This window comes from Tachysurus fulvidraco, chromosome 13 (genome assembly GCF_022655615.1).
Source record: "Tachysurus fulvidraco isolate hzauxx_2018 chromosome 13, HZAU_PFXX_2.0, whole genome shotgun sequence".
NCBI lineage: Eukaryota > Metazoa > Chordata > Actinopteri > Siluriformes > Bagridae > Tachysurus > Tachysurus fulvidraco.
The window spans coordinates 4675297-4695675 of NC_062530.1; the positions used below are offsets into that span (position 1 = coordinate 4675297).

Consider the following 20379-nt stretch of genomic DNA (forward strand, 5'->3'; position numbering starts at 1 on the left):
TTTTCCCATAGATTCCCATTATAAACTTTGGAGGTTTGTACCTCAGCAAGCTTTTGAACTATCTACACCAAACTCGGCCAGCTCCTTTAGGGTGATACTCTGAACAAAGTTTTAAATTGGTGGATCGACTGGCCTTTCGGTTGTCCCACAGCCCCGCCCCCAATATATGCAAAATCAAAAAAAATTTACAATATGGACTTGTGACATATCAAAACACTCAGCACAACGAGGACAACTGCCTCACGTGTATTCTGGTCATGTCATGTGACGTCACATGGAAAAAAATAATTAGCACAACATGGACATGTGAAATATCAAAACACTCAGCACAATGTAGGGAACTTCCTCAAGAGTATTCGGATGACATCACATGCTGATCTCCACTTACAGGTACCTCCAAATGTTTTGGCACCCTAGTTTTCTGTCTACTTGCTTCCAAAAGTAACACTACCCTTATGTCCACTCGCCTCCAAAAAGCACCGGCTTTTGCGAATACTTGCATCGTCAAAGCCAACATCAAAGTTTGTCGCGACGAACTTTACAAATCTAGTTGTATTTGTTATTTTGTTGCTCCATTAGAAACATATTTAGATAACAGAAGAGTTTGTTAGAAGTTTTTTGTGCTTTTTTTTTTGCAGATAACTACTTAAATTTGAATCCCACTGCAATAATTATCCTTTTACCATCTTTAGTTACTGCCTGGTTCAGTCACGGTAGTTTAAAATAGGATGATAGCTTGTTTATATTTTTGAGAACTGCAACCAGCCAAATTCACTGTGAGAAGGTACAAAAAAAAATAACTGCATGATTTGCTGAAAAAAGTTTTTGTACTCTAGTGATTTAGTTGAGTTTTAGGAATTTCACCTTAGGAACCTCGATACATAAGAAATTGCCAACTCAGCGGTTTATAAACTCTGGTTCATGTTGCAGCCATTTTGGGTTTGAATCTGAATAAAAATGTGCATGCAAATTCAGATAGGGATACACATGGCCTTGTGTTACAACCTTGTCAGGGATTTTTTTAAATTTGACATTGGCAATAATGTTTAAATATATATATATATAGAAATCATTTGGACTGGGATGTTGAGATCGTACAGTATACTGTGTAATGCAACTCAGAGCCCTTCTTTTGTTGATCATAAGCTATTACTGTATAAGTATTTTGTTATGACTGACCCTTGGATTGTGTCTCATATGGCTTTTGGCTCTCTCATTAGCCGTGATTGGTGATTTTTTAGCTGTGTTAGGAGAGAAACACAGCAGCAGCAGAAAACTCCTCTCTTTGAAATGTGCCCTAATCCAATCAAGCCACTAAGCCTTCAGTCGTATTAGGTTATCAGCAGCAGAAATCCCTCTTTGCTCAAGACATAAATCACAAGCGTCAGCTCACCTACCCCCTACTCTGTCCTCCTCTCTGTTTTCTACAGTTTCCTGCCTCCTTTATTGGCACACGGCTTTAATATTAGTCTCAGTGGGAGGAATGTCAGCCCACAACATCTCCCAGTGCAAGGCTCTCCAGGAAACACAACGAGTTTGTAGTCATTTGAAACTTTGGGAAAGCTTTTACATTTGAGGCCATGAGGAAACTGTCGAGAGGATACCACTCTCAGACTGACTGCACGGCATTCAACATAGCATAATGACAGAACATCAGCTGTGAAATAGTGTTTCATTTACATAGGCCTGAAAACCAACCCGAAGTCATGTGACTGCCTCATGACTTCATTTCTTTTTTTTTTCACTGCCCTAGATTCCCAGGATGTTAATTGCTTTCTAATTAATTTTCTTTTGCCTGAGATTGTTGTATTTTTTTCTCTTCAGAAATAGTGGAGGAATGAAGGAGTGTTGTATTTTTTTTTTTACATGCAGACTCTCTTTAAATCTGTGTTACCCGCTTAGATTGAAGTTAGCACCAGCGGTATGGTGGAATTACAGTAACAGATTTTTCTAGCATTATCCCATGTCCTGTTACCATAATGCTTAGACTGATGATCAATTTCTGACAGATGTTGTTATTGAGGTTTGTTTAGCTCTTATTTTATATTTTACATTTAATTCTAGCACTGTCTGAGCATTTCTTCTATAGGCTTAATAGCATAAGCCTTCAAGTGTTTTTGCCTTTATGAAAATTTTCATTTAGAGTTCCATTAGGATCCAAGAGCAAGCAGTTAACAAGGTTTAGGTTTCTTTAATGAATTGTTTGGTCTGTGGTAATATTAGTAATTAAACTGTACTGAAAACATAAGAAAACTCCATGTTTTCAAAAATCCTTTGACAGCTAGTGTATTTATTCTCTCTGACCAAATCATTCAAAAAACACTTGATATGGTTGTTGGTATCTGATGGGTAGAATCTGCTGATTTTCTGGAATTTCTAAAACCCAGCAGTGTAGAGATTACACAGAATGGTGTGGAAAAACAAAAAACATCCATTGAGCAGCAGTTTTGCAGAAAAGCATTCTCTGAGAGGTCAGAGGAGTATGGCTAAACTTGTTAAAGCTTCACAGGTAGGATATGGCAACTCACTTAACTAGTCTTTACAATTGTACTGAGCAGAAATGGAACTCAAATTTTTGCAAAATACCAAACCTTAAGGTGCATGAGCTACATACAACAGCAAAAGAATATATGACAACTGTTATGAACAAAAAAGCATTTTAGAACATGTCAAATTTCAGGCAAATGGGATACAACTGCAAGAAAACACATTAGGCTCCATGCTTTACAGCAAATAGCAGGACAGTACAGTAGATACACACTCACAGAAAGTACAACCTTGTAAAGATTGTCAGGTTTTTCCAACCTTCAGTGAAATATTTTTGATTCATCATAATGTTCTTCATATTTGCTTTCAAACAAAGCACTCATGTTCTGGTTGCATTGTGTCTTTCAAGTATATGCTCTCATATGCTCTAAACTTACAGATCGGTGAAAGACAAGCTTAGTGACACTCAGTGCTTTTCTAGGTAGTGGAACTTTTTTCAGTTTGGAAGCTCCACTATAACTGGAAATGGTGCCAGCAGCACATTTCAAAGAACCTCCACTCTGCCTGCCTTGCAGTCACTTACTTTAGGATTATACATTAAAAGCATATTTTATTATTACGGGGATGTGGGAGCTTAGTGGTATTGGTGTTGAACTACTGTTAGGAAGGTTGTGAATTCGAATCCCCAGGTCCACCAAACTGTCACTGCTGGGCCCCTGAGCAAGGCCCTTAACAATCAGTTGATAACTAAATTAAATGATAACTGTATTAAATGTAAGTCACTCTGGATAAGGGTGTCTGAAAAATTGTGTGTATGTCAGGGTATACTGTATTTTTTTTTTTTTTTTTGTAGATCATTCCTGGAATTTATATACAGTAGGAGAGAAATTTGAGCAAGAATGGGTTGTTTCCTTCATGTAAAGGATTGAAAGAAAAAAAAAAATGGCTAATGAATCACCAGGGTTTTCATTCCACCTTATCCCAGTGTCCTTCAACACATTGTAGCATAGAACTGTTGTCCAATTTGACTTTCATGACTTTCACATGTGGCTTGGCTTGCTTTCTGATGCGGCCTGAACGTGCCAGCCAGCAGATGGTGGGTCCCCTGGCAGCACTCGACTCTATGAGGACCTCGCTAACCTCGCTAGTTCGTTCGTGTTTCATGGTGGCTAGGGTGTGTGGTAAAGCTAATCCGACTGACTTTTGGTAATTAATTACTCGTTCTACTCGTTGTGAATGAGATGGCAAACTAGGGAAAATGACTGTAAACAACTTTTGTTTTGGCTCGTTGAGTTGCTGTTTGTGTTTGTTAATTCATTTCGGGTTTCCTTTCCATTTCAGACTGGCTGATTACTCTGACCTTGAGAGATGTTTTGATGCATGATAGCAGCAGAGAAAAAACTTGTTTATCCCTGAGTAATTTGGCGATGCTCAATTTAGGAGAAAGCAGTGTAGCGTACCCAAAATTATTGGGCCTGCAGTAGACATCAACATTTATGAATAGTAAATTAGGCCAAGCATCTCTCTCATCTATCTGAAAGACAACTTCTTTTAGGAGCCAATTTCAGAAATGTATGGTTATGGATTGTTTGTGTACATTGCATGCATTCATTCTTATAAAAAGAAGAAGAAGAATCCTTTATTTTTGTCACATATACATTACAGAACATTGAAATACTTTTACTCACATATCCCAGCTTTGGAAGCTGGAGTCAGTGTACAGGGTCAGTCATGATACAGAACCCCTCTAGCAGAGTGTTAAGGGCCTAAAGGCAGCTTGGTGGTGCTGGGGCTTGAACCCTGACATTCTGATCAACAATCCAGATCCAATTGAGTTACCACTCCATCTATCTATGTAGTTCTGCCTCTTGGCTGATTGGCATCTCTAAATTGTCTGTAGTATGTGAATGGATGTGTGAGTGTGTGTGATTATGCCCTTTGGCACCCCATCCAGGGTGTCCTGTGGGATAGCTTCCAGGTTCCCCACATCCCTGTGTAGGATAAGTGGTATAGAAAATGGATGCATGTGAGAAAATTTGTTTGGGCTAAAATGAATTATATATCTTGAATTACCTGGATATCCATCAGCAGTTACTGGACTGCTAGATCAAAACTATGTGCTATACTGTATATATAGACACATAGTGCATGAAGGTGATGCTTAAGGGGGACAGCATGACTGGTTAAAAAAAATGAAACTAAGTGGTGATCTTTTTTTATTTAGATTCATGAATATTTGAATTCTAGACATTGTGTGATGGAACACAAAAAATGACTAAAAATTGGTTTATTTATTTATTTATTTATTTATTTATTTATTTATTTTCAAAAAATGAAAAAAAAATAAAATAAAACACTTTTAGTCATTTTCATCTCAATAAAAAAAACACAAAACAAACACACATGCATTTTTACACATACTTGAATCAGAACTACTGTATTTGAAGAGTGACACGTTTTTTGAAAAATTATTTAATTTAGTCTTTCCATCAATCACAATCCATCAATCTGGCAGCAGTCAAAACCTGATTCAGAACATGAGCAAGTTCTAAAAAGTGCTTTCATCAGCAGAAAAAAGGGGTGATATATTTCATCTTCTCTGCATCCTTCACACATTTAGATACATACTTTCCCTCCGTTTCTTGCTGTCTTCTAGATTGTGGTTTGTGGGCTGTGTACAGTCTAAAGTGAAAGTGTTTTGCTGATGAGTATATAAACTGTTGGAGTTTATGTGAACTTGGGCCAAGTTGTTAAGATTTGGAACTGTGATGAATGTAGCTTATGTCAGCTTAAGCCAAAGTAAACCCCTTAAGGGTCTGTGTTGATCTTTTGCTTGTTCTCGACAAGATCGTTTGTTCCTAGTCATTGCTACGTGGGTGTCGTGTATCGAGTTGAAGGAAGTTGCCCAGTGGACTCAGGTAACAGCAAATCAAATCTTTGAATTCATTTTTCAATAAAAGGATTTCCCCCCAAACACAGTTTCCTCATTTTTGCTCAATTTTGCAGAACTAATGCGAACATTGTAATTGGACTGTTTTTCTTTATACTATTTCAATTCAAATGATTGCTGTTATCCTTGAGGGCCACATGCATTTACCTTTCAGTCCGCATGGCCATGCAAGCTTCAGGCTGCTGGCTTTCTTTCACAGAGTACACATATTTGCCAGATTTGCCTTGGAAACACAGAGACACAGAGTAATGAGGGGGATATGTACTATACAGAACAGTGATGCAATGAACAGAAAAAAGGAAGATAAATAACCAAAATGTCCCAATGCATAAACATTCAATAACCTGCAGTACCTAAGCCAGCTGCATATGACCTTGCTTCTTTCCTTTACTGTCAGTTTTCAGGGAATTACAGATGTGCAAGAAACACAAAGTAGTGTTCATGCATGTGTGTTTCCCTCTTGATAAGGTGAAGTTGGATGATTGTTGCTTTCTCCAGAAATGGAAAGGGGTCAAATGTGATGATGGTACTAGGGGTCAAATTTGATGCATATCTAGGACATTCCCTCCAATTCACAAAAATGTGGCCTGGTAGAGCAATGTGGTCTCAAATGTTAAAATACTAAAGATACATTCAAGAACCTGAATAGTTTACAGTGGCATTGCAGTGTAAATTGAGCTTAGCTTGGATGAAGGCTTTAATTTATTATTATTTTAATAAACTTTGTCTTACCCCACATAATTTGATCACACTTTTATATACACACAATAATAACAACAAAACAACAACAATAATAATACTAATTATAATACTACTGTTAATAGCACCAGCAAATTCTTTCTTAAAAAATAACAAGTGCCATGTAAAAAGGCAACATATATCATGACTAGCTGTAAAGTGCTAACAGTACTATTTTTTAAATTATAAGAAATAATAACTATGTGCAGTTTTAGTGTAAAATTATGTTGCCAATACAGTTTCTGAGGTAAGATAGGATAGCTAATAGTGGAATATTGCAGTTTCTGAGGTAAAGTAGGTAGCAAATACGAGAATATTGCAGTTTTGGAGGTAAAGTAGGTAGCTAATATAAGAATATTGCAGTTTCTAACGTAAAGTTTGCAGCTTATATGAGAATATTGCAGTTTTTTTAGGTAGTTAGCTAATATGAGAATATTGCAGTTTCTGAGGTAAAGTTGGTAGCTAATATGAGAATATTACAGTTTCTGAGGTAAAATAGTTAGCTAATATTGGACGATTGCAGTTTCTGAGGTAAAGTAGGTAGCTAATATGAGAATATTGCAGTTTTGGAGGTAGCTAATATAAGAATATTGCAGTTTCTGAGGTAGTTAGCTAATATGAGAATATTGCAGTTTCTGAGGTAAAGTTGGTAGCTAATATGAGAATATTGCAGTTTCTGAGGTAAAATAGTTAGCTAATATTGGAATATTGCAGTTTCTAAGGTAAAGAAGGTAGCTAATATTGGAATATTGCAGTTTTCTTTCCATTTTCAGTCTGTCACATCACCACCCACAGAGAAAAACATATCTTGGCACGTTGGCATTATTATGATGATTTTATTAATTGCAAGAATAAGTAACAAACAATGTATAGTTCTCTAGAGAAGTTAGAGTCCTTTTTGATCAAAAGTTTGGCCTATGGGCATATGGCTGTGGCTGCATTGCTATATTTTTATATTTAAAAATTATTGTGTGCTTGTGCGCCATGGAGGAGCATTCAGAGGGAGTGTTAGAGCCTGACTGTCTGAAATGCCTGTCTCTGCCCACGCTGCAGATGCCCAGGACGAAACATGATAGATTTTCCTTCTCGCAATCAAAAGCAATCCTTTTGACTGACTCACTATTTGCTCAGTACAGAATAAATCATGGTGAAGTATGCTATTACAGGAAACTAGTAAGAAAACAATCATGGGCTGGTGTTAAGCAGGGTTTCTTTTAGAATAACAACGATTGTTTACAGTTGGAAACAACTAACAACTAATGATTTGCCAATAATTTTTCCTTTATTACAAATTAACCACGTGAATGAAAAAATTCACATGATTCTTACTTTGCAGTCTTTTGAGGACCTTTTATTGGAGGATTTTATTCCTCTTTACTGAGTAAATAAAATATAACCACAACTGAAAAGATAAGTTTTATAATTAAACACTTTCTTCTGTCAAAATTTTCAGTCTTGCTTATAATGTAGTAAGGATGCCTCATTAGTGGGAAAGAGCACAGTATTGCCTTATAGCAGCTTTAAAACTTTTGCCACAACAGAATCTCTTTTGTTCAGAATGAAAGTCAATGCTGTTTGTATCGAGTTATAGCTATAGAACTGATAATGTATTAGAATGACTGCATTAATATTATGATTTGTCTTGCAGCTGTAACCTTCAGAGCTTCTGATACCAAACAGACTTGAGACTTCAGCAGCACTGTGCTATACAGTGCTTTAGCAGAAAATGTTCCCTTTGGCTCCTTAAAAAAATGACACCCACTGTAAACGGTTCTGGATCATAAGCTAAGATTAAAAAATGTACCTTTCATGCATTTATTCATGCCTCTGTGACTTGTGAATGCATGTCAGAGTTGTTGCATCGCTATGGTCAATAAAGTGAAGAAATGATGAAGTCGAGCGATAAACTGGCAAATGATCCGATTAAGAAAAAGGAAGAGCACTTATTTGATTTACTCTTCATTAATCATTCCGTCTTCCCACATGTTGTTTAACATGAACCTGCCCACCAAATACACCTCCCACAGAGGAACGTGACATTTGATGAATACACTGCTCTCTCTTTCCTTACACTTGAGAAACAGAATGTTATTATCTTTTTAGTATAGCTTTTTAGTAGAGAGCTTAATTCTTAAGCAGGCTCTTGAAGCATGTCAAACCATTGTCCTTATCCAAGGGGTTCACATTTTTTTAGCCTTTTCTTGATGCGTTTTCCTTTTGCATTCCTTTTATACCTGACATTCCAGCTCCACTTGCTTTGCCCTGGACTCTGCATGAACTCTCCCAGAGAATGCGGAAACATGGCACACCGCTCGGTCACTTTCCAAGCTCTGAATCTGTGTCCAGCTCAGCAGATGGCACGAGCTGACTTCATGCTCACCAAAGGCTAATTTCCAGACATCTTGCATTTTCTGACCATAATTAGCGTCACCACTTTGTTGGTATAAATTACTCATTTGTTTCCTGAGGTTCCATCAAATGTGTTATTATATTCATAAATCAGTACATTATGCCACTCTGAGGGGAAAAATGCATATTTTGTTGCTTTGTTATTACCAGCAAATGTGAACGAATGAATGTTATGAAAATCTCTTCAATTCAGACTTTTTACAATCCAAACCAGAGCAATGGTTATTTGTTTGCTACTCTAGCTGACTGTTATCTAAGTCTTGGATGAATTAACGTGGGGTGGAAAATATTCCAAATTGCTGCTTTAGTGTGGAGCTGATTACAGCTGTCTGGTATCAGAAGGATCCAGTTATTGCGTGAGATACAGGCTGAGGTAATGAACAAAATTCAGGCCCCTTTGTTTGTGTCCACGGCCCAGGATGTCCACCTAATTACTATCCTTGCTATGAAATGCCCTTAAAAAAATCAAGGCCTGCAATTAGGTCTGAATCGCTGCCAAAGCACGTTTTTCTGCAATGTTTGAATGCAGAGAGGGAAGTTACTTCAATCGTAACGCTCTGTGGATCTCCATTTTTCTGTCTTCTTTCTCTCTCTCTCTCTCTCTCTCTCTCTCTCTCTCTCTCTCTCTCTCTCTCTCTCTGTCAGGCAAACATTTACATTAATTCATTTGGCAGGTGCTTTTAGCTAAAGTGAGTTAGAAACAATGCAGAATACAGTCAAGGGCGACAGGAAGAACAGAAGGCTACAGCCATGTAAAGACAGCGATTAATCGGCCTAATGACACTAAAACACCACATATTAATCACCCCAGAAGATAATGGTCTAAAAAAAAAGACATACATTTTAGTTTCTTTCTTAACTGCATTTGACTTATTTATTTAATTAAATTTCTGATTTAGTCTTACAATGAACATGAATATTGATGAGCCTGTTGTTGCTAGAATGACCTAGTGTGCTCATTCAAGAAATTATAGGCTCATCAATTTACATAGTCTAAACCACTGAAAAATCTAAATTTGAATGCTTGTAATTATTGTACTCAGTTTTTTTTACTGATATTTAGATTGATATTGCTTTTAAAAAAATAATAATAATAAACAGTCCACGTAAAAATATGTCAGCTATTCAAATGTGAAGGTTTTAGATTTGTATAATAATAATAATAATAATAATAATAATAATAATAATAATAATACTTATTAGTATTATTATTGTTGTTGTTGTTGTTGTTATTATTATTAATTTTACTTTAGTTTTTCCCTCAAAATGTATAAAACCTCTCTAACAGTTGTACCCATGTCTGCATGTTTTTGTACGTGATGTTATGCTGTAGAACCTGTATAGTGTGTAACGTGTTCTTAGATTTTGGAAGCTATAATTTTTATTTTTTTTTTGCCGGTGGTTTGTCTTTGATTTCAGTATGACACAAGATTTGTTTTTAAAAAAGACAGAGCTATATATTTTAAATGATACTTAACCATGAGAGGAATGGTTAAATGCCATATAAAACACCATTAAATAAATAAATAAAAAGAAATAAGCATCTGTAAGATCACATTTAGGTCAAGGACATGCACTTTGGATCTTACTTTGCTCATGCTCAATTAAAATAAACAGTTGAAGATTTGAAACCAGGTGATATTTTTCCAATCTTTGACTGCCTGGTTTTGGTCCTCACCCGCAGTGCAACCCGATGTGGTAATCTGCTGTTGTAGTTCATTGAAGTCAAGGTTTGATATTGGTCTCTACCTTCTCTGATGCTTTTCTCCTCAAATGTTTGTAAAGAGCAATTATTCAAGTTACTGGAGCTACATCAAGTCTGTCCTTTCTCATCTTGAACCACTGCTTGGTGGATATTTTTGTTTTTTTGCACCATTCTGTGTAGACACTGATGTGTGTGAAAATGGCAGGTGATCAGCAGTTTCTGAAAAAACTCATACCAGCCCGTTTGACACAATCACCATGCACATTTATCTTTATTCTGATGTCTAATGTGAAAGTTAACTGCATTGCTCTGCTGCCTTACAATTGGCTAATACGAATAATGATCAGATCAAACAGATTAGAATAAGCAGGTGTGCCTAATAAAGAGAGCAATTACTGTGTATATTTATAAAAATATATACACCCAGAACCTTTTTCTTATTTTAGCTAAATAACTGATGCTTATGTTTGGCGGATAAAAGCAGAATGTCGGCTCTTGAATATTTAAATGTGTTTTTTTAATGTGGCCTTTGAAAAATCAAATATTATGAAAATTGAAATAGCATTGGGGAAAACAAAATTCATTCTGACATTCTAAATAGTACACACACACACACACACACACACACACACACACACACACACACACACACACACACACACACAGAGAAAGATCTTGAGGCTGTTTGTGCATTCCTTAGTAATGAAGTTCTCTATTTTGGAAATGGCTTTTTTTTTTTTAAATGCAGCCGATTAGCATTCGTTTTCGTTATTGCAGGTGGCTCAGTATTGCAGCAAATAGAAAAAATAAAATGAAACTAAAACAGGTATTACCCCTTTAAAACCTTGACCCATCCTCAGCTACATATTTTATCACTCATTTTTAAACAGCTTGTTGAAATTAGATTCACTGCTGTTATTGAATTAATTGCTTTAAGATGCTTTAAAATAAACAATAAGAAGAGACAAGTTTTTAAGGGTTAAAGGGAATAAGTTTCTTATAACCGCTTTTCCCCATGACCTTAATCCTCACCTCTTGGCTCTGTTTTCTCCTCTGATGTCTCTTCCTTCTGTCCTCTGCTTGGGAGATGACCTCACAGCATGGCTTTCTGAAGGATCACACACAGCACTCTCACACACATATGCTTTTCTCTGCAGGTGATCATCTTGGAGGACTACGCGGACCCTTTCGATGCCGCGGATCAAGCAGGCAGCACCCAGAACATTGTGGAAAAGCCTGTGGAGAACGATGGCTACATGGAGCCGTACGAGGCTCAGAAGATGATGGCTGGTAAGAATTGATTGATTTTTTTTTTTTTGGCCAAAATTATACAACTGATATCAACCTGATGTATCGGAATGGGATTTGTTGTTTATTTGTCGAGTGTCGGATTTACCCTTGGGTTTTGGTTCAACAGAAAAAGCTTGTGGTGTTGTTTGTCAATTTTGAATTTTTTGTAGAAATTTAATCTAATATGTACTGGAGTTGAATACTAGCTATTTATAATATGGCACCTTTTATATCTTCATAATATTTTTTGACAATAAAATGCACAACAGTGTTGCCTTAGAATGTTGTAAAGTCTAATCAGTTACCTGTTACAATTTTACTGAATTCCTAAAAGCATGAATTCATAAAAGTGATTATAATTGCTCAAAAGTGTGACGGTTGGGTTCTGATGATGAGCAATGATGGCTCAAGTGGTTAAGGCTCTGGGTTGTTAATCAGTGGATCAGGGTTCAAGCCCCAGCACTGCCAAGCTTTCACTTTTGGGCCCTTGAGCAAGGCTCTTAACCGTCTCTGCTCCACTGGTGATGTATCATGGCTGGCCGTGCACTCTGACTTCAATCTCCATGGTTGGAAAATGTGAAAAAAGGATTTCAATAGTGTGACAAATACTACACACAACTGTGTATGTTTGAAAAGTTCATTTACAACAAATTTATTAATTTGACAAGATACTGGAACTCTAATTAATTTGTGTGGACTTACACTGTCAGCTCCATGAATATATGATGTGCTATGGTTGGAGTAGAAGCTCTTGAGTGCCCTGGACAGAGCACTGACTCTGATTCAACCCCACTGAACACCTTTACGATGAACTGGAACAAAGACAGAACCCCAGACCTCCTCATGTGTGATCTCATTAATGCTCTTGTAGCAGAATGAACACAAATCCCCACAGCCATGCTCCCACATCTAGTGGAAATGACCTATGGTTGTGATGTCTATGTGTCTACAAACTGGATTGAATCTTTAAAAAAAATCTTTCAGTCATTCGTTGTTTTTTTTTGTTTTTTTTCCTCCCCTTCTCTGGATTAAACTGTCTGCTATGAATGTAAATGTAAACATTGTCCCTGATTTCCTTTCTTCCTTTTGCAGTTGCATGTGAGCTGTCATTCTGCTACATGCAGCTGCTCACTGCGTCTTTGTTCTGAAGACGCTAGTTTAATTATCCTCACTAAAGCCCGCGGAATCTGTTCACCTGTCTGAACGAGCACGCTCGGCCATATGCGAGCTGTCTAGCACTGAATAAACACAATACGTTTTAGGGAGAGGTGCAACAGAGCGCAAAAGGCAAAAGGTGCAAGCTCGGGCGCACACACACACACACACACACACACACACACACACACACACACACACACAGAATTGTACACACAGTGTAACAAGGGCTGGCACAGTTAATGAGAATTATGATGTTGTCTGGAGAGGAGACAGTCTTTACTATCGGCTTCTTTTTCATCTGCCTTCTGGCTGGAACAATAGACAGCTTTGTGGTGAACTGTACTCCTCGTCATGGCTGAAACAATGGCCCAGTGCTGCGCTATTGTCCTCTCTGCTCCAGTATCACTCACAGAGGGACGGCGCATGGATTTATACAAAGAACAAGAATAAATAGGAAAAGAAATGAGGATTTCTGCATCACTCAATGCTTTTCAGTGGAGGATCTGTCCTTCAAAATCAATCAGGAGTGAAAAAAGACTAACAATGTGTGGTCTTTAAATTTGGGCTTGTTTGGGCCTCCTTAATCTTTTGTTAGAAAATTCTGTGATTATTCACAATTCAATTGAATAACATTCAATTCACTTTTGTTTTCAAAACTGGACATAAAGCAGCTTTTACAGAAATGAATAAAATCAGGATATAAACTATGCATTTGTAAATGTATCAATTTCTTATCAAATTAATAAACTACTTATGTAATGAATTGATTTTCTGAACTAATTTATCTATATTTTTTATTACTGAATAATACATAAAATGACAAATTTAATTGTGTTTTATTTAATAAAATAAATGTTGTTCAATTAAAATGCTTACTAAATAAAATGTAAGACTTTTTTGTTCATGATTTAAAGCTGACCTTGGCTTAGATAAAAGCTGTATTGCAATATTGTTCACCTGGATGTTGTTATCTTTTGCCGGTATTCAGTTGTGTGGTGTTTTTCCCCCCTAAAACGGCTTTGAAAGATTAAAAATCCACTCCATGGTTGTTGTCCTTGCTTGACCTCTGACCCTTCTCCAAATCTCTACTGGATTAAAGGCAATAACACAGCATCCATAAGCCATGTGCTGTTTACTACTTAGCACTGCAAGCCCTGTGTTGTGTCATTACACTAGTAGACTATGTGTCTAAAAAATGTGTCTATTTCAAAATTAAAAATAGTTCCACAAAAAGGTTTTGTTTTCTCACAAATTAACAAAAACAGTATTTATGGAAATAGATGTAAATGCATGCAGAAGCCAATGTCATGCTTGGGGATGCTCCTGATATGAGGTGTGTGTGTGTGTGTGTGTGCGTGTGTGTGTGTGTGTGTGTGTGTGTGCGCAGGTGTGAAGGTGAATAAGCAATGCAGGGAATGTGACAGACGCCAAATTCACCTTTTGTTGTTCTATGTTCTCAAAGCACACACACTTCCCTGTACAGCTCTTAGCTCAGAATGACATGACGTCTGTGATATAAACACATTTATTTAACATCATTTCAATTTTGTTACCAAAATTTTCTAAAATTCAATATTTGTCTACCTTTGCATTTATCTCTCTATCTTCCTGTCTGTCTTTCTCTCGCTATCTTTCTGGCCACTTTCCTGCTTGCCCTGTTTTTTTTCTGTCTTTCTGTCCATCTTATTCTCATTGCAGCCATCCATTCATCCATCCATCCAACCCTATTTCTATCTTACTGTCCACCTTTTATTCATAGCTCTCATAGAATTTTATTCATATTCATTCTTTCTATCTAGGGTTATTGTTAGTATATATTTGTTTGTCTGTCTTTGTCCATCTGTCTGTCAGCTACCTCAACACTTTCATTTCTGCCTGTCTGTCTGCCTGTTTGTCTGTCAGCCACTTTCATTACTGCCTGTGTCTGTTTGTCTGTTTGTCCATCTGTCTGACTGCTACCTCTACACTTTCATGTCTGTCTGTCTGTCTGTCTGTCTGTCTGTCTGTCTGTCTGTCTGTCTGTCTGTCTGTCTGTCTGTGTCAGCTACCTCAACACTTTCATGTCTGTCTGTCTGTCTGTCTGTCTGTCTGTCTGTCTGTCTGTCTGTGTCAGCTACCTCAACACTTTCATTTCTGTCTGTCTTCTGCCTTCATCACTAGCTGTCCACTTTTTGTCTGTCTGCATGTCTCCCTGTCTTTCTGCTTGTCCATCTGTCTCTCTGTCTGAGACCTCTTGTGTTCAAAGCTAATGGGAGTTATGACGAATGCAGGAAAAAAACTTGAGTAATCAGGAACTACCTGAAAACGAGTGTGAAGCAGCAACTTCCGTGTAATCTGCTGTAACTGGTCTTTAAGGAGTCGCCGTGCTGACGTCTCGTTTACGTCTCTGAGGAAGATGGATGCCAGCACATATACTCGTAATATAATAAGTGCTGTTGATGGTGCAGTTTTCAAATTCCTATCTTTTCCTCATTTGTAGAGGATCAGTCCGATTGCACAGCGTCAGTGTGCTGACAGATTATGCTGGCTATGCAGATGTGTCTGCTATGTTTATGCAATTAGGGGACGGTAATATCATAAAGGTAGTATAGCTGTGGTTAACGTTAATATGAGCATATTAAATTCCTGTAGTGAGTTTGGACGTTGACTGTAGTACATAAGAGCAATTTCAGCAAATCTGTTGAAAATTGGATGTGAATGATGATGGGTTGTGCAGATCACAGTTTAGGATTAGCACATTGTCCTTATGCTTCTGGAGTCCAGAATACAAACCCGTGTCTTATTGACGTAACGTCTGGGCTGAAGGCTGATTAATTTTTAATTCTCTTCTCATGTATTATTTACTAAATTACTGTTTTAGCTAAAGTGGCATTATAGATTTGAAGCAGAAATGATCAGTTTTGTTATTTAAAAAAATGACCTAACAGCATCTTTATTCTCCAGTAAGATAAATCTTTTAAAACACCCGAGTTTCTGACTTCACACCTCTTTTATAGGTGATTTTATTTATGTCTCTGGCATGTTCTTTATACTTTATGGGGTGTTCTAGGGAAAAAAAACGTGAAGACAATCCAAAAGCACATGTTATTTTATAAATAATTGCATATACATAGTATAGATACATACATACATACATACATACATTCATACATACATACAGAAGCATTTAATATTTACTGCATTTTGTGTTTTTATGCTTTTCTATAAAATACAGCTGGATAAATATAAAAAATATATGAATAAAATATTAATTATTTGGAATATAGAAAAATATATAAAAACAATTATGTTAACATATTTATTTAAAAACAAACAGAACTGATTTAGAAGAATAAACTAACAAATAAACCACACAACAAACAAACAAATTAATTAATTAATACAATTTTAGAATAAAATATTGATTTAACAAACCACTTGGAAAAAACACCTCACAGCTTTAATTTCAATATAGATGACAATATAGCATAAGAATCCAAATTAATAGTTAGGGACAAAAAAATAAATAAACAAATAAATGAAATTGAAATACTAATTTTCACAGTTACTACTTTGCTTCTAGGACCTACTACGATTGTTTTACCTAAATATAAAATACGGCAATTTTATTCATTCATTCATTCATTTTCTACCGCTTTTATCCGAACTTCTCGGGTCACGGGGAGCCTGTGCCTATCTCAGGCGTCATCGGGCATCAAGGCAGGATAGACCCTGGACGGAGTGCCAACCCATCGCAGGGCACACACACACTCTCATTCACTCACGCATTCACACACTACGGACAATTTTCCAGAGATGCCAATTAACCTACCATGCATGTCTTTGGACTGGGGGAGGAAACCGGAGTACCCGGAGGAAACCCCCGAGGCACGGGGAGAACATGCAAACTCCGCACACACAAGGCGGAGGCGGGAATCGAACCCCGACCCTGGAGGTGTGAGGCGAACGTGCTACCCACTAAGCCACCGTGCCCCCCCACGGCAATTTTAAATTTTCAAAATTAAAAAAATTAAAAAATTAAAAAATCCTTTTTTTTTCTTCAGTGATTCCTTCATTCGCCCGAATCGACTCATGTGAAGTATTCACTGGTTTGAGTTAGCATGAGTTGAGGAGCTGCTGGTTGTAAGCTTGCATATTATTTCCAGTTCATTCTGTGTGAGAGTGAATGTAGATCAAAGAAACAAATAATAAAAGAATAATAACTGAAACTTCATCACGTTTTGTGGGAATATTGTTATCTGAATTAATGCCAGCGGGAATCTAGCACTTTAGCTCACGGTTAATAAAAGTGCTGCAGCAAGAGAAATATTCCCTTATGAACTAATCTGAAACAATTTCTTTAATTTATGATGTTATTTTTTATGCCCAAACCTAGAAATCATTATTATTGTTGTTATTCTCTTTCTCTCTCTCTCTTTGTCTTTACAAGTTAACCAGGGACAAATATAAAGCAGATAAAATTCATCTCGGCTGAATAATTACATTTAATACGCCGCTGTATGGCGTGACGTCCCAGCTGGACTCTGACGGATACTTGCTGAACAGAAGGCACAATAAAGACGTTTTATAAGCTCATCTGCAACTTCATGAATTTTTAATTTTTAATGACCTTGCTTTTAGGCTGGAACTGTTGCTTTATAGAACGCTAGGTATGTCCTTTTCAATATAACTCATCTGTCCAATTGATATAATTGTTTTTCTTTTCTTGAATAATTAATGCTAGAAATAGACTTGCTTTTTTTATGCTAGGGAAAACGTCTCAAGTGTAAAATTTGGTGAATTGTGGGAGTTATCTATGTGGACATGTTCATCCACCCCAACCCCTCCCCTCCCCAACCCACACACACACCACCACCACCAAACACAGATATATATGCATACACACACACGTGCACATAGATATATATACACACACAGATGGACACACACATGCACACACACAGATACTGTATATACACACACAGAAACCGCCAAAGACACACACCACACAGGCACACACAGATGTATACACACACACACACACACACACACACACACACATACACCCACAAAATCCTTCCCCCTCTTCACCTATCCGGCCTTTTCCTTTCCTTTTCTCCCTCACTTTCTCTTTCACCCAGCACACACTCTTTCCCACACACATGCACACATGCCTACACACAATTTCTCTCCACTTGTGTTGGGACTTGTCTGAAGTGTGTGTGTAACATTCAGTAACCATCTCTGTCCTTTCTTGACTCTGCTCGTGTGAAAGTGAAAGACTGAATGTGAATATTTCTACAATTCCCAGGGTTTTCCCTGTTGTGCAAACACCTAAGAGATGAGCAAATATTTCTTAAAAAAACTCCAACCATGCTTCTACACACCTCCACTTTTTCATGTTTTATGTGCGCGTGCGTGCATGCGTGTGTGCGTGCGTGTGTGCGTGCGCGTGTGTGTGCGTGTTTGCGTGTGTGTGCGTGCGTGCGTGCGTGTGTGTGTGTGTGTGCGTGCGTGTGTGTGTGCGTGCGTGTGTGTGTTTGTAAAAGACAAGTCTGGACACAAGCCACAAGCCAGAGAGTCATTGAGAAAAAAAGTAAAGCAAATCGATTTAGAGGGAATGATGAAACTGGAAACAAATATGAAAATAGAATTTTGGAGAGGTGTGTGTGCTTGCGTGCGTGTGTTTGGGTGCATGCGTGTACTTGTGCATGTGTGATTGTCTAAAGTCACAATGACATTTCTGCTTTCCACAGTCTCTTTTGTTAAGTCACTTACTTATACATCACACTTGTGTGTAAACACACTGCATAATAGGTGTCATTTTAGTACACACCACACACACACACACACACACACACTCACACACACACACACACGCCTTTCTATTTGCTCCACTCTGTAGTGTATTATTCAACAGTTGTGAGACAATGTGTCAAATCCTCCACAGCATCCTCTCTCTCTCTCACTCTCTCTCTCTCTCTCTCTCTCTCTCTCTCTCTCTCTCTCTCTCTCTCTCTCTCTCTCTCTCTCTCTTTCTTTGACGAGCCAAAGCATGTCCTTGTATGTTTTATCCTCCATGAAAGCTGATTGACTAAGAGCAACAAAACTGGAAATGATCAGGCATGTGCAGAGCCAGGGAAAGAAGCGTTGCGTTTTTTTATCCAGAAGAAATGTTTGAAAACTCGATTATTTCTAGCTTTTTCTAGTGTGTACCTTCCTTCCTTCCTTCCTTCCTCCCTTCCTTTAATCTTTCTTCCTACCTACCTTCAAGTCTATAGAGTCGTCTCTAGAGAAACGTCGGCACGGATATTTCTTCTCTAAACTAAAGGATTGCAGTAATAATTGTGTTTCTCAAACAAAACAACCTTGTGCTTTACAAAAGCCAGAAAATGTGTGCGGGCACTGTGTGTGTGTGTATGTGTGTGTGTGTGTGCAGTATACATGTAATGAAACCTATCTATTTTAGTTGTGAAATGTGTGTGAACAGGATCTTCAGATAGATTTCATTTTCATCCAAGACTGAAAAATGGACTTGTCTGAGTTTTCACTGATATGTTGTGGAATAATAAGTGCCAGCTGAGTAAATGTTTCTATTAGTGCTTGATAAATGATGAAATAAAGACTCTTGTCGGTAGGGCTGTGTGCGTATAAGAGCGAGCTGCGTACTGAAGGAGGAAGTGAGCGCTTATTGATGAGGCTTACAGTCTGTCACTCACACAAACACCAATATGTTCCGTCCCACACACTCGGAGACGCACGGCTGTGCTCAGATGGCTGATTTGTCTGTTTCAAACCTGACACAAAACCAGCGGGTCTCACCCAGCATGGGCTATTTTATACACACACGTGTGTGCACATGCACACACACACACACACACACACACACACACACACACACACACACACACACAAACACACACACATGTACACACACACCACATCATGTTAACATCCAGACACTGGTAAAGATGTAAAACCAAAAAACTTGTTTGTTTTCCTTCCTTTCCTTCCTTCCTTCCTTCCTTCCTTCCTTCCTTCCTTCCTTCCTTCCTTCCTTCCTTCCTTCCCTCCATTCATCCCTTCCTTCCTTCCTTCCTTCCTTCCTTCCTTCCTTCCTTCCTTCCTTCCTTCCTTCCTTCCTTCCTTCCTTCCTTCCTTCCTTCCTTCCTTCCTTCCTTCCTTCCTTCCTTCCTTCCTTCCTTCCTTCCTTGAATTAAATGTGTGTGAGTGTATGTGTGTGTGAAATTGGCACAAATTCAAGATTTCCTGGCTTGATATCTGTTTCTAATGCCTGGGATTTGAGAATCATGGAGCGTAGCTGTGGGTCTTGTTAAAGTCAGTCATTTTGTTAAAGATTAATGGTTCTATTAATCTCTGCCATGCTGAAGGCTGTGACTCTAAACCAGCCTGGACTCATATTCTTTCCCATAATCTCGTTTCCTTCCTTTTTTCCACCATTATCCTCTGCTTTGGGTGAAACAGCACCGGGTGAACGCTAGCAGCACTGACTGTCTGACCTTGGCCTACTGACCTACTTGGCTAATTAGACGACTGAGCCTGTGCTTCTAGTGTGTGTCATTTGTGTGCTATCGGAATTAAATTGTGTAGCGGTGTGGTGTTCTGTGTGTGTCTGTCGCTTCTAATTTTAGGTTCGTAATGT

General features: G+C 37.8%; 1 protein-coding gene across 3 annotated transcripts in view; it reads left to right on the forward strand.

Moving 5' to 3' along the window:
• The window catches only part of zgc:158464 (uncharacterized protein LOC791139 homolog), a 126405-nt gene that overhangs the window by 21072 nt on the left and 84954 nt on the right, over positions 1 to 20379 (forward strand). For all 3 annotated transcript variants that reach the window (XM_047822420.1, XM_047822421.1, XM_047822422.1), the window contains exon 2: positions 11447 to 11579. In XM_047822420.1, the coding sequence (XP_047678376.1) occupies positions 11447 to 11579 (133 nt within the window). The remainder of the gene's footprint in view (positions 1 to 11446; positions 11580 to 20379) is intronic.